Raw genomic sequence first — 13,340 nt, 5'->3', positions numbered from 1 at the left:
GCCTCCCAAAGAGCTGAGATTACAGGTGTGAGCCACCGTGCCCGACTATGAATATATTCTTATAAGAAATTCAAAGTTTCAAATCTCCTTGACCACCTGCCTCCACACCTACTTCCTCCCAAGATTTAGGCACTGTTACCAGTTTGATGTGTATCTTTCCAGATCTTTCCTATTTACTTACATATACAGGTACCCACAGAAATTTATAGTTCTCCTTTTGGGTGAGTCTTTTCTATGTTTTAACATAAAGGGTTCACATCACACATGTTATGCGCTAGCTTTCTTCTTACACTTAACACTTTCTCTTGGAGATCTATCCTTGTCCTTACACACATACCACACATACTGACTTCCTTCTTTTCAATTGTACCATAATATCGCATAGTGTGGCTATACCATAGTGGAGTCACTCTTTTATTTTTGGAGACAGAGTTTGCAGGTATTGTCTCAGCAGCACACCCTGGGATTCAACATATCTGAAGCTCCAGTGCCATGCTGCAGATGGACTGCCTTCTTCTGACCATCAGGAAAACTGGAGACACATATCATACTGAAATACATTCTCTGTGCAGGTGCTAATCATGTCTAATACAGGCTTGTTGGTTTTGGAGATGCTGCAGCTAAACCAGATGTGGACACTCAGGTTTTGTGAAGAAACGGGAATCCCAGTCACCTGATCAAGTGGAAGCCACCAAAAAGTTGTACCTGGTAGATGCGACCCCAAGCTGCTGCAAACACATAGCCAGGTGCTCGGCCATGAGATGTAATTTCTCAGCAGCATGGCAACCCTGACTGATCTCACCTGCTCAGTGTCAGACCGATTCCGCTTTCCTTCAGCTGGGGCTCCATCACTTCGGATGACTTTGGGCTTCCGTTTTTTGCTGGATTCTGAAGACATGGTTGTTCCTTGTTGTCAGGAGGAAACAGCAGAGACCTGTTAAGAAGAGAAAGCTTTTGAGATTCTTCTGGAGCCGAACTAGCAGTTCTGGCCACTTACAGACTTAGTAACTCAAGAAAAGTCATTTAACCCCTCAAAGCCTCAATTTAACCCTCTATAATACAACAGGGAAGCATCCCTCAGCCCGTCCAAAACAAACTCCACCGCCTTTGATAAAAAGGCATCACCACCCACCCCCACTGATCTCGGAATCATCTTCTTCAACCTCTCCCTTCCCTGCCTTCACCCACATCCTGCTCCACACCCTCCACAGAAGAGACCTGCATTCAAGGGTCCGCCCAGCTATCCAGGCACCATGTGTCTCTCCATCTCAACACCCTATTCCAGGCCCTCCACATTCCTCTCCAGGACTACTCTTAACAGTCTTGCCCAACAATACAGTCTAAATTCTCTTTCTTAAAAAAGACCAACCTAATTAATGCCTCTCCTGTTTCAAAACTTTTGCTGGCTCTTCATAATGCACTGAATATCCATATTCCCTGACCTGTCATAAAGACCCTTGATGGTTTGTCCCCAACCCATCTTCCCAATTTCATTTCTTGCATTCCCATTCCTACTGACCTTCCCACTGTCCCCAACCTCTGCTCCTGGCTGCAATTACACCCTGCAATCCCAGTTCTCCAAACACTCCACGTCCTTTCCCCTGCTTGCAAAGATCTTCCTCCCTATATCCTTCAAGATTAAGCAAAGCTCATCTGCTCTAGGAAGCCTGTCAGGTCTCCCCAAAGCACTCTTTTGGCTACTTTGGGTACACTGTTACGGAATTTATCTCTATGAATCGTTCACCTGTCTTCCCATGTAGATTGTGAGCTCTATCCTCTTCCCCCTGAGCCTTGCAGAGTGCTCCATAAATTAGTATCCAAACTCCACAGTCTGGCATTTAAACGCACTCCCACTACTACTGTGATCACTGTGTGCTGGGCCTTGATCCAAGCATTGTATGGGTAAGTTCTCATTTGCTCCTTATAACAAACTTTTCAGATAAGAACTACCACCATTTTACAGACGACAAAACTGAGGCTTGCAAGGGGAATTACTTGCCCAAGGTCACATGACTACTATGCTAAAATCTGGATCTATCCAATCAATGCCATACTGGTGCTCTTAACTACACTGTTACGCCTCCTAGTCCTGCCAGCATCTCATCTAGTGATGCCATCGACTCCCAGGTTGATCCTAGAATTTAAAGTATAGAACCTACATTTCATGGGGCTCTAGGGTCACAAAGCATCCTCCCTTGTTGCCTCACCACAGCCTCCTGAGGTGGGCAGCACTGTCCCCTTTATCTTAATCTATCTTGGTCTGTCACCCAAGCTGGAGTGCAGTGGCACAATCATACTCACTGAAGCTTCCACCTCTCTGACTTGAGGCAGCCAATAGTTTGTCATGGTAAAAGTCAGAGAGCCCTGAACTGGAATGTCCGTTCTACTCTTTCACGGCTATGAGTCCCCGGACAAGTCACTTCACTTTTCTCTGGGTCTGATTCCTCACAAATCAAATGAGAATAACAGTCCCTACCACAGGGGTTGTTGTGGGCTTTAACACAGGAGGCATTCCACTGGGGAAGGTGATGAAGATGACCTGGGATTGTGGCTTCAGATGATGCATAGGTGATCTTAAATAATGCTGAACACCTAAGGAGAAAGTTAATCCCTTTTCAATTCTTTTTTGAAACTTCTGATTGCTTCAAGGAGAACATCTAAGTTCCCTAGTTTGTCTTTAACATCTATGAATACCAATGTTCCTTTGTAACAAAAGAACTCTATCCCACAGCCTTAAACAACAAAATCTAGCCAGAATTTGTTAACAATGATCTATTTTCATTATATTAACTATATTAATTTTTACCTTCTACATAAAACAAGTGAAAGCAGCTTTCCATTTCTGGTGGAGAGATTTCAAGTTTTCTCTCAAAGTAAATTTTTAGTTTCAAAAGTGACTTGGCTGGGCACAGTGGCTCACACCCGTAATCCCAGCACTTTGGGAGGCTGAGGCAGGTGGATTACCTGAGGTCAGGAGTTCAAGACCAGCCTGGCCAAAATGGTGAAACCCCGTCTCTACCAAGAATACAAAAATTAGCCGGGTGTGGAGGTGTGCGCCTGTAAGCTCAGCTACTCAGGAGGCTGAGGTAGGAGAACCACCTGAACCCGGGAGGCAGAGGTTGCAACAAGCCGAGATCGCCGCCACTTCACCCCAGCCTGGGAGACAGAACGAGATTCAGTCTCAACAACAACAACAAAAAAAGTGACTGGGCTCACACCTGTAATCCCAACACTCTGGGAAACCAAGGCAAGCAGAGGCGAAAGAATCGCTTGGGCCCAGGAGTTCAAGACCAGAGTGGGAAACAGAGCGAGACCCCATTTTCAGAAAAAATTTAAAAATTAGCCTAGTGTGGTGGCGCACACCTGTGGTCCCAAGCTACTCTGGAGGCTGGGGTGGGAGGATGGCTTGAACCCACAAGTTCCAGGCTGCAGTGAGCTATGATCGCTCAGTCTTGACAACAGAGACTCCGTTGCAAAAAAAAAAAATTTTGGACTGGATTAAAAATTTTTAGTAAACGGTAGTACAGGCGGTAAGTTGATCTGGCAAAGCCTACAAAGACGGGACCTGAAAGGCTTAAGTGTGAGAAATCCTGACTCTGGCAACACAGTAGAGTGCCTGGCACACAGAAAAGCACATTATATGTGAGCTGTTACCATCACCACCATCACTCCCCCCCATCAGGCTACATTTTCACGACCAAGAGGCTGCAACGTGAAGCCTGAGGATGCTGCAGCGAACACTTTTCGGATGAGATAACAGCGCAGCGCCGAGGGGCCGGGGACCGCCGGTAGTGAGGGAGGAGAATCCGGGTCAGACCCCAGCCCAGGGGCGCCCTTTGGGCGATCAGCACCTCAGTCCCGGAGTGCCCGGCCCCGCCCCATATCCCAGCCCCGCTGCCCTACTCCCCTCCTTACCTCACAGCTCCGCGAACCTGGAACCAGGAGCAAGCCACTTCCGGAGGCGGAGCAAAGGCGGCTCGCGCACCATAGAGAAGCAGAAGTGAGGAAAGGGCGGCCGATCGGAAGCGAGGCAAGGAGGCCGGAAGCTGAGTGCGGAGGCCCCCGAGGGAGGTGGGGGCGTGGAGAGGCTGTAAAGAAGAGACAAAGAGAGCTGTTCTTTGTTCACTGTCCCAGGGCATAAGGCAGTGCCCAGCAACTAGTGGGCGCTCCGCCAAGTAGTTGAATTAATGTTGTGTTATGTCCAAGATAACACGAAAGAACTTGGCAGCGGCCGGAAAGATTTGGGCCCTAAAGGATTTGCATCCATAACGTTGCTTCTTAATTATTATTTTCACCACAATATGCCACACAAGTGAAGGCAACAAGTCAGGGAGGGCATTAACCTCATTTTACACTTGGCTTTTTGAGGAGTGCGTCACCAGTTTCTCCATTTTAGACCTGACTTGCCCAGGACAGAGAGTCACAAGTCTAACGCAATATTTGAAAGCTTCTAATGCAGTATTTGAAAGCTTCAAGTGTTTCCTACCCCCTGGCATGAACTGTACAAATAGGGTCGATTTTTTCGGGTAAATCCTACTTATCCGGAGCTAGTAACACGTGTCCTGAATCCCTGGTTGTACAGAGCCAGTTCCTTCTTCCCTAGAGCAAGAAGGAAAATAATGGGTTTTTTTTTTTTTTTTTGAGACAGAGTTTTGCTCTGTCGCCCAGGCTGAAGTGCAGTGGCGCAGTCTCTGCTCACTGCAACCTCTGACTCCAGGGTTTATTTATTTATTTATTTGTTTTTGAGACAGAGTCTCGCTCTGTCGCCCAGGCTGGAGTGCAGTGGCGCAATCTCGGCTCACTGCAAGCTCCGCCTCCCGGGTTCACGCCATTCTCCTGCCTCAGCCTCCTGCGCCCGGCTAATTTTTTGTATTTTTAGTAGAAACGGGGTTTCACCGTGGTCTCGATCTCCTGACCTTGTGATCCGCCCGCCTCGGCCTCCCAAAGTGCTGGGATTACAGGCATGAGCCACCGCGCCCGGCGACTCCAGGGTTTAAATGATTCTCCTGCCTCAGCCTGCCTCAGCCTCCCAAGTAGCTGGGATTACAGGCATGCACCACCATGCCCAGCTAATTTTGGTATTTTTAGTAGAGACAGGGTTTCACCATGTTGCCTAGGCTGGTCTTGAACTCCTGACCTCACTCAAGTGATCTGTCCATCTCGGACTCCCAAAGTGCTGGGATTATAGGCGTGAGCCACTGTGCCCAGCCAGTACTGACTGTTGAGAATAGTTCAAGAACACAGTACCCTCCAGGAGGGTAGATCTGCCATGTGGGACTAAGCCCACCAGCTCTACTGTGCCCTGCCTCAGGCACCTGCTAAAGTTCCTTGCAGATGAAGAAAGGACACTGCGATTTATAGTAAATATTTAATTGGTTCCATCAGCAACTCCAGCACAAGTTTTCCTGGATGGGAGGCAGAATCAAGCTACCCAAGGGTTCATGATGAGGTATGGGGGTCACTGAGGAGACCCCCCCGAGTCACTGACCCCCCCTCCACACACCAGGTGGCCCTGCAGAATGAGGGTTGGGCTGACAGAATGTCAATCAGGGGAGACAGAATACAGGGTGAGGGAACAGGCCCTAGGTGGTACATTTGCCTGCAGGAAGGAGGGAGGGCAGGAGAGACTTTCTGCATAGAAGGACTGGAACTACACATTTAAGTTTTCAACCCCAATATGTAGGGGGAAACAGCCAAGCCACTCTCCATCTGTCTAGTATTAGGAACCTCTCTTCAAATGGTCTTTTGTCATCTCTGTTCTTCTTCCCAATTCTGTATTCCAGATTCCAAATTCTACAATTGAAACCCAAGTTCTGAATTCTAAGTTCTACCTTCTGAGTTCCTGTTACGTGTCTGTCTCCTGCCCCTAAATCCTTCCTGGCTTCCATCCCTTTCCCCAGCCTATCTGGGTGGCATGTCTGGACCTCCTCCTGACCATGGTGATGAGGTTTTTGTTTTGTTTTGTTTTTGGCAGTTCCAGGCTTTTCTCCAACAGGAGGGACTTGGCTCAGACTGTCCAGCAAGTGGGTGGCCCAGTGGAGACCAGGGAATTCCTTAGGGCCTGGCCTGGGATCCTGTCTTCCCACCCCACCTCTAGCCACTGGACATGTTACCTTTTGTGCAACTAAGCTAAACGGAGGATTTCCAAGGGTGATAACTGGGGACTTGTGGCCTTGAGATGAGGAATTCTAGAACATATAAGAAGGCCTAAAAGATTGCTATCCTTCATTCAGGGAAATTAGAAACTACTTCTAGCAGGGGGAAGGAGGCAGGCAGGGAAAGTGGAAAGGGCCTGGGCAGAGCTGTAATCCTCAGAACTTGTCAGCCTTCAGTTCCCCCTTGTCTGAGTTGAGCACTGCCCCTCAGAGTCCTCCCAGAGCCAAGACAAAACCAAGATAGCAGGACCGGGAGTGCCACTGTCTATCGGGGTTGCCTGAGGGAGAAGGGGAAGGAGGTGGAGGTGGAGGCAGCATCACTGGAGAGGCGAGATCTTCAAGGGGATCATGATCCTAGACTCCATGTGTCGCACCAGGGGGACTGAGGAGAGAGAAAGGCAGAGGTCACACAGGGGGCTCAAGCAAGCCAACAACCTTCCCTGGCCCCACCCAAACATGCTGGCCTTTGAGTGGGCAGAAGGAGGTCCCAGATGCTGCGACAGGAATGTCCTATTGCCCTCCTGAAAGGGCCCATGAAGAGCACCAGATCCCTCAAATTATGGGATAAGATAGGACTTTAGTGGTGATGAGAGTAACATTTTCTTAAATTTTAATAGTTATCTGTTGGCCAGGCATGGTGGCTCATGCCTATAATCCCAGCACTTAGGGAGGCCGAGACAGGCGGATCACCTGAGGTCAGGAGTTCGAGACCAGCCTGACCAACATGGAGAAACCCTCTCTCTACTAAAAATACAAAATTGGCCAGGCGTAGTGGCACATGCCTGTAATCCCAGCTACTGGGGAGGCTGAGGCAGAAGAATCGCTTGAACCTGAGAGTCAGAGGTTGCTGTGAGCCAAGATCAGGCCATTGCAGTCCAGCCTGGGCAATGAGCGTGAAACCCCATCTCAAAAAAAAAGAAAAAAGAAAAACACTGATTTAGCCCAACTGCCTTGTTTTACAGATGGGGAGGGTGCAGCCTAGAGAAGGTCAGCTCAAGGTCATCCAGGAGGTTAGACTCTCCTCCAGCTCAGAGCTTTTCAAACTTTAATGTGCATACAAATCACTTGGCAGTTCTTGTTAACGTGCAGATTCTGATTCGGTAGGTGGCAGGAAGGCTGAGATTTGTCATTCTTCTTTGTTTGTTTGTTTGAGACGGAATTTCACCCTTGTTGCCAGGCTGGAGTGTAATGGCACTATCTCGGCTCACTGCAACCTCCGCCTTCCAGGTTCAAACGATTCTCCTGCCTCAGCCTCCCAAGTAGCTGGGATTGCAGGCATATGCCACCATGCCCAGCTAATTTTGTATTTTTAGTAGAGACGGGGTTTTTCCATGTTGGTCAGGCTGCTGTAGAACTCCTGACCTTAGGTGATCTGCCTGCGTTGGCCTCCCAAAGTGCTGGGATGCAGGCGTGAGCCACTGCACCCGGCCGAGATTTGTCATTCTTAACAAGCTCCCAGGGGATGCCAATATTGTCAGTTGGGACCACACTTGATTTTGTTTTGTTTTTTAATTTTTGTTTTTTTTTTCTGAGACAGAGTCTCACTCTGTCTTCCAGGCTAGAGTGCAGTGGCAGGTTCTCGGCTCAATGCGACCTCCACCTCCTGGGTTCAAGCGATTCTTGTGCCTCAGCCTCCGGGGTAGCCGGGATTACAGGCTTGAGTTACCACGCCTGGCTAACTTTTGTATTTTTAGTAGAGACGGGGTTTCACCATGTTGCCCAGACTAGTCTCCAACTCCTGGCCTCAACTGATCCACGCACCTCGACCTTACATGGTGCTGGGATTACAGGTGTAAGCCAGTGTGCCTGTCCTGTTTTTTATTTTTTTATTTTTTATTTTTGACATAGGGTCTCACTGTTGCCCAGGCTAGAGTGCAATGCCACAATCATGGCTCACTGTAGCCTCAAACTCCTGGGCTCAAGTGATCCTCCCACCTCAGCCTTCCAAGTAGCTGGGACTACAGGTGGGAACCATCATGTCCTGCTAATTTTTAAAAAATGTTTTGTAGAGATGGGGTCTCCCTGTGTTGCCCAGGCTGGTCTTAAACTACTGTCCTCAAGTGATCCTCTTGCCTCGGCCTCCCAATGTGCTGGGATTTCAGTTGTGAGGCACCATACCCAGCTAGGACCACACTGAATAGCAAGGCTCCTGCTACCTCCTTCAGCAGACATATTCTCCCTCATACCACTTGGTAAGTGATCACTGTAAGCTCCTCAGTGGCAAGAACAGCTCTTGTTCATTTATGGGCCCCTCAACCACCTACCTACCACAGTTCCCAGCACACAGTGAGGGCTCAATTAACACCCACTGACTCTAGGTGGTTTCAGGGTTCCTAGCAAAGTGGCAAATACCTTGAGCAAAAAACTTGTTTGAACCTGGGCACAGTAGCTCATGCCTATAATTCCAGCACTTTGGAAGCCTGAGGTGGGAGGACTGCTTAGCCTAGGAGTTTGAGACCAGCCTGGGCGACATAGTAAGATTGTGTCTCTACAAAAACAAAAACCTTGTTCAAAAACATTTCCTACATGCTTCCTTTGTGACAAACACTGGGGAAAGCACTTTTCATAAATGAGTTTGTGGGCCGGGTGTGGTGGCTCATGCCTGTAATCACAGCACTTTGGGAGGCTGAGGCAGGCGGATCACCTGAGGTCAGGAGTTCAAGACCAGCTTGGCCAACATGGTAAAACCCTGTCACTACTAAAAATACAAAATTAGCTGGACATGGTGGCACATGCCTGTAATCCCAGCTACTTGGGAGGCTGAAGCAGGAGAATGGCTTGAACCTGGGAGGCGGAGGTTACAGTGAGCCAAGATCACACCACTGCACTCCAGCATGGGTGACAGAGTGAGACTCTGTCTCAAAAATAAATAAAATAAAATAAAAAATAACAGTTTGTAGAATCTTCCCTCACAGCCCTCTGATGGAAGCACTATCACCATCACCATCTTATAGACGAGGGAACAGCCTCAGCGAGGTGAAGAACCATGCCCAAGGTCACAATGGGCATTCGCTAATCCACATCTCCTAGGCAGAGGTGTGGCCCTGGCTGTGTTATCATCCCCTAGAGCACTCACCTAGGCCTGCTGGTATCCTATGGAGTGTGCCACTGGGATAGAAACCCACTAACTCACTGTCTTAAAAGTGAGTTCCCCATCACTGGAGGTAATCAAGAAAGGCTAGATCTCCTTGCAGAAGGGATTCCATCCTCAGACAGGGTTCTCAGCAGAAGACCTCCAAAGTCTTCACTCACCTGTATAGTAGACATTTTCATCCCAGCCTCTCTTCCTCCAGGCAGCGTTTCGAGTCTCCTCCCGAGACTGCAGGTCTTTATAGGCTGTGAGAAAGGCATAGACTCATTTCTCAGGCACAGAGGATCGGATCCCTTACCCAGCACAGGGCCCTCTTCCCACTGCCCCCCAAACCCTGCCCTGCTGTCTCCTCCTTCCTAGATGCCTCCCTCGGACTGTTAGCAAACACTATCTGCTTTAATAATCCATCCAATCAGTACATATGTTAATATTGCCTACATTTATATTTCTAGTCGCAAACACTCCCAAGCACTCCAGACTCCTATATCCATCTACTGCCTACTTGACATCTCTACTTTCGTGTGTCAGCATTTTTAATGTAACACTTCTGGCTGGGTGTGGTGGCTCACGCCTGTAATCCCAGCACTTTGGTAGGCCGAGGCTGGTGGACTGCTTGAGGCCAGGAGTTCAAGGCCAGTCTGGCCAACATGGTAAAACTCTGTACTAAAAATACAAAAATTAGCCGGGCATGGTACTGCATGCCTGTAATCCCAGCTACTCAGGAGCGTGAGGCACGAGAATCATTTGAACTTGGGAGGTGGAGGTTGCCGTGAGCTGAGATTGCACCACTGCACTCCAGCCTAGGTGACAGAGTGAGACTCAGTCTCAAAAAAAAAAAAAAAAAGAAAGAATTCCAAGGGCCAAGATTACGTTCCTGACCCCACTGACTTGCTCCTTCCCTAGACCTCCCAGACTCAGTAAACAACACACAGCAGGTCAAGCACAAACCTGGGAGCTCTTCTGGAATGCCCTTCTCCTTCTCTTGCCCCACACAGGCAATTCATCCACAAGTCCTGCTGATTCCACCTCTAGACTAACGAATCTGTGGACTTCTCAGCATCCCACTGCCCCATCCCCTCCTGCCTGAACTAGAGTAATGGTCTCCTAAAGCTCTGCTTTCTCTCTTGCTCCCCTACCAAGCACCCTTAACAAAGCAGCCAGCAGCCAGAGAAATCATACTAGAACAAAAATCTGGTCATGTCACTGCTATTTGAAACAGTCTCTCATTGCATTTACAATAAATCCCAACTCATTCCCCCTCTCCTGATCCATCTCCCCACATTCTTCCTTACTCACTCCACACTGGCCTCCTTGCCATACCCCAAAACCCCGAAGGCCTTTCCCCACCACAGGGCCTTTGCACGTGCTGCTCTGTCTACTTGGAATGGTTTTGCCTAGCAATTCACAGCAGGCTTCTTCTCATCCTGCAGCTCTCAGCTTACATTTTACCCCTCAGCTTACATTTTACTCCCTCAGAGAGGCATTCTTTGTCTATGTAGACCAATGTAGATCCCCTGTGTTTTTCACCATCATGTCTCCTTGCCTTTTTTTTTTTTTTTTTTGAGACAGAGTCTCGCTTTGTTGCCAGGCTGGAGTGCAATGGCATGATCTCGGCTCACTGCAACCTCCACCTCCTGGGTTCAAGTGATTCTCCTACCTCAGCCTCCCAAGTATGTGGGACTACAGGCGTGCGCCACCATGTCCAGCTAATTTTTGTATTTTTAGTATAGATGGGTTTTCACCATATTGGCCAGGATGGTCTCAATCTCTTGACCTTGTGATCCGTCCGCCTCAGCCTCCCAAAGTGTTGTGATTACATGCATGAGCCACTGCACCTGGCCTCCTTGCCTGTTTTCTATAAATATTATTTGTAATAATCTGAAATTGATCTTTTTGTGACTTTACATCTAAGATAGTGTCTCCTGCTAGAACATTAAGTTCTCTGAGGACACTAATGCAACCCTATTGGCTACAGAGAATGATGACAGAGAAAGAGAACTAACAAAAGGCTCCTGGAAGGTCTTCAACCTACCCCAGAGATGGTGCACCACGTAGAGCTCTCCTATCTGTGAGAAGAAGCCGCCCACTGCCTCCTGGTTCTCCTGCCGGTACTTGATGGCCCGAGCCCTGGAGAAGGCAGAATAATATGGGGCAGAAGCCAGGGCTGGTGCAGAGGGTACTGAGGCTGATTTCTTGGCCACATCCCACAGGAGGGAAAGTGCTGATGGCGGGGTGTTCTACCAACGGAGGGCTCACAATCTTCTAGGAGATCCTCACCTCCTGGTTGGATCCTTTTCCCAGATCCATGAGGGGCAGAGGGTACTGAGTTCCCTGTGATATGGCCCTGGAAAAGGTGGCCCACCAGGGGCCTTGGTGGGGCAGGTGAGCAGGGTACCCCCCCAACCCCAGTCCTGGTGCTGCCACTTACCAGTTGTTCCCCCACTCGATCATGGTTCCTGGCTGAAAGAGAACCAAAGGGATGATGGGAATGAGCCCCCACCTCAGATTCATAGCATTGCAGCCAGGCAAGGAAGGGAAACTACCCTGTCTCCCCGCCTCCTAAGCTCCAGCAGCCATTTGGCCTCATTTGCAGGCCCTGACTCACTCAGGCCCTGGTATGCATGTTTGCACACATGTGTACACAACTCTGCTCTGAGCCCATAGGGAGGGAGAAGCCAGAAGCCCCAGTCTAGGTGTTGGGACAGCTGAAAGCAGCATTGCAGCAGGGAAGTTGGGGGGCAGGAGGGGGTCGGTCGGAGGGAGGCACCTTGAGCTTGTATGTCCTCAGCTCATAGATGTTGGGACCCAATCTGGGCTGTGGCTCATTCCAGAAGCTGAACTCGAGGAGCAACTGGTTTCTCCTGGACAGCAGCATCTGGCTCCGCTCCCTTCGGAACTCCAGGTACTCCTGTGGGCATGGTGGTAAAGGCACGGCTACCAGGAAGTGTCCTCCATCCTGACAGTGTGCCTCATGGGGTGGCAGAGGAGACTCCAGCACAGGGCTGGGCTGCATCCAACATCCAGAGAGGTGTGCTGAGTGGCCACTAACATACCTTATTGTTTTTGAGCTTGTTCATGCAGTCCATGAGGGCTGGGTAGCCGCCCGAGAATCGCCACAGGTGCACTGTTGGGGGTGAGAGGTATAGGTCAGTGGGCTGCTGGGACCCCCAGCAGATGACCTCCCCAAGGTTGGCTAAGTGTATATGTGGTGGGGACGGGGGAGGCAGGTAGTCTGGTTCCCTGTAGCAGCAAGACTCTCTGAGTTCCCTCTGCCTTGGTGGAAGACCATGCTGGGGAGAGGATGATCCCAGACACAAGTCTAGGAGACCTGGATTTGAGCTCCAGCTCTGCCCAGTAGCCTTGGATGGCTCTAGGCCTCAATGTTCTCATCTTGAAAATGGGAATAATATTCCCACCCCACCTTCCTTAAATAGCAACAAGATCAGATGTGTCCTGTACCCTGGAAGCAGTGGCATGCATAAGGAAGACCACCAGACCTTGGAGGAGCAACTGGACAAAAGGACAGGGGAGAACTGATGGACTGATATGGAGCATTCCAAGACAGTGAATTGAAAAAAGGAACCAAGGAACAGAAGAGCTTGTGTGGTATGCTACCTCATGTGTTGAGGGGGCAAGGACATCCAGAGATGCTAATTTATGCATCACCTCTTAATGGCGATTTAAGAGATTAACAGTAGACCGGGGCAGTGGCTCACACCTGTAATCCCAGCATTTTGGGAGGCCTGGGCAGCTGGATCACCTGAGGTCAGGAGTTTGAGACCAGCCTGACCAACATGGAGAAACCCCGTTTCTATTAAAAATATAAAATTAGCCGGGTGTGGTGGTGCATGCCTGTAATCCCAGCTACTTGGGAGGCTGAGGCAGGAGAATTGCTTGAACCTAGGAGGCAGAGGTGGCAGTGAGCCAAGACCACGCCATTGCACTCCAGCCTGGGCAACAAGAGCGAAACTCCGTCTCAAAAAATAAAGAGATTGGGCCAGGCGCGGTGGCTCAAGCCTGTAATCCCAGCACTTTGGGAGGCCGAGACGGGCGGATCACGAGGTCAGGAGATCGAGACCATCCTGGCTAACATG

The 13,340-nt window shown here is 49.5% G+C and overlaps 2 protein-coding genes across 3 annotated transcripts in view; both read right to left on the bottom strand.

Annotated features, from left to right (window-relative positions):
* The window catches only part of THOC5 (THO complex 5), a 43,372-nt gene extending 40,780 nt beyond the window's left edge, over positions 1-2,592 (bottom strand). Inside the window, exons 1-2 of the mRNA XM_011995714.1 lie at positions 2,477-2,592; positions 803-962 (exon numbers count right to left, since the gene is read on the bottom strand). Coding sequence (XP_011851104.1) covers positions 803-898 — 96 coding nt within the window. The 5' untranslated portion in view covers positions 899-962; positions 2,477-2,592. The remainder of the gene's footprint in view (positions 1-802; positions 963-2,476) is intronic.
* Positions 2,593-5,354: 2,762 nt separating this feature from the next.
* Positions 5,355-13,340, bottom strand: part of NIPSNAP1 (nipsnap homolog 1 (C. elegans)) — a 25,918-nt gene continuing 17,932 nt past the window's right edge. For both annotated transcript variants that reach the window (XM_011995712.1, XM_011995713.1), the window contains exons 5-10: positions 12,300-12,370; positions 12,014-12,154; positions 11,675-11,706; positions 11,279-11,373; positions 9,408-9,491; positions 5,355-6,537 (exon numbers count right to left, since the gene is read on the bottom strand). In XM_011995712.1, the coding sequence (XP_011851102.1) occupies positions 6,473-6,537; positions 9,408-9,491; positions 11,279-11,373; positions 11,675-11,706; positions 12,014-12,154; positions 12,300-12,370 (488 nt within the window). In that variant the 3' untranslated portion in view covers positions 5,355-6,472. The remainder of the gene's footprint in view (positions 6,538-9,407; positions 9,492-11,278; positions 11,374-11,674; positions 11,707-12,013; positions 12,155-12,299; positions 12,371-13,340) is intronic.

This window comes from Mandrillus leucophaeus, unplaced genomic scaffold (assembly GCF_000951045.1).
Source record: "Mandrillus leucophaeus isolate KB7577 unplaced genomic scaffold, Mleu.le_1.0 Scaffold496, whole genome shotgun sequence".
NCBI lineage: Eukaryota > Metazoa > Chordata > Mammalia > Primates > Cercopithecidae > Mandrillus > Mandrillus leucophaeus.
This window is presented reverse-complemented; position numbering and strand designations above follow the sequence as displayed.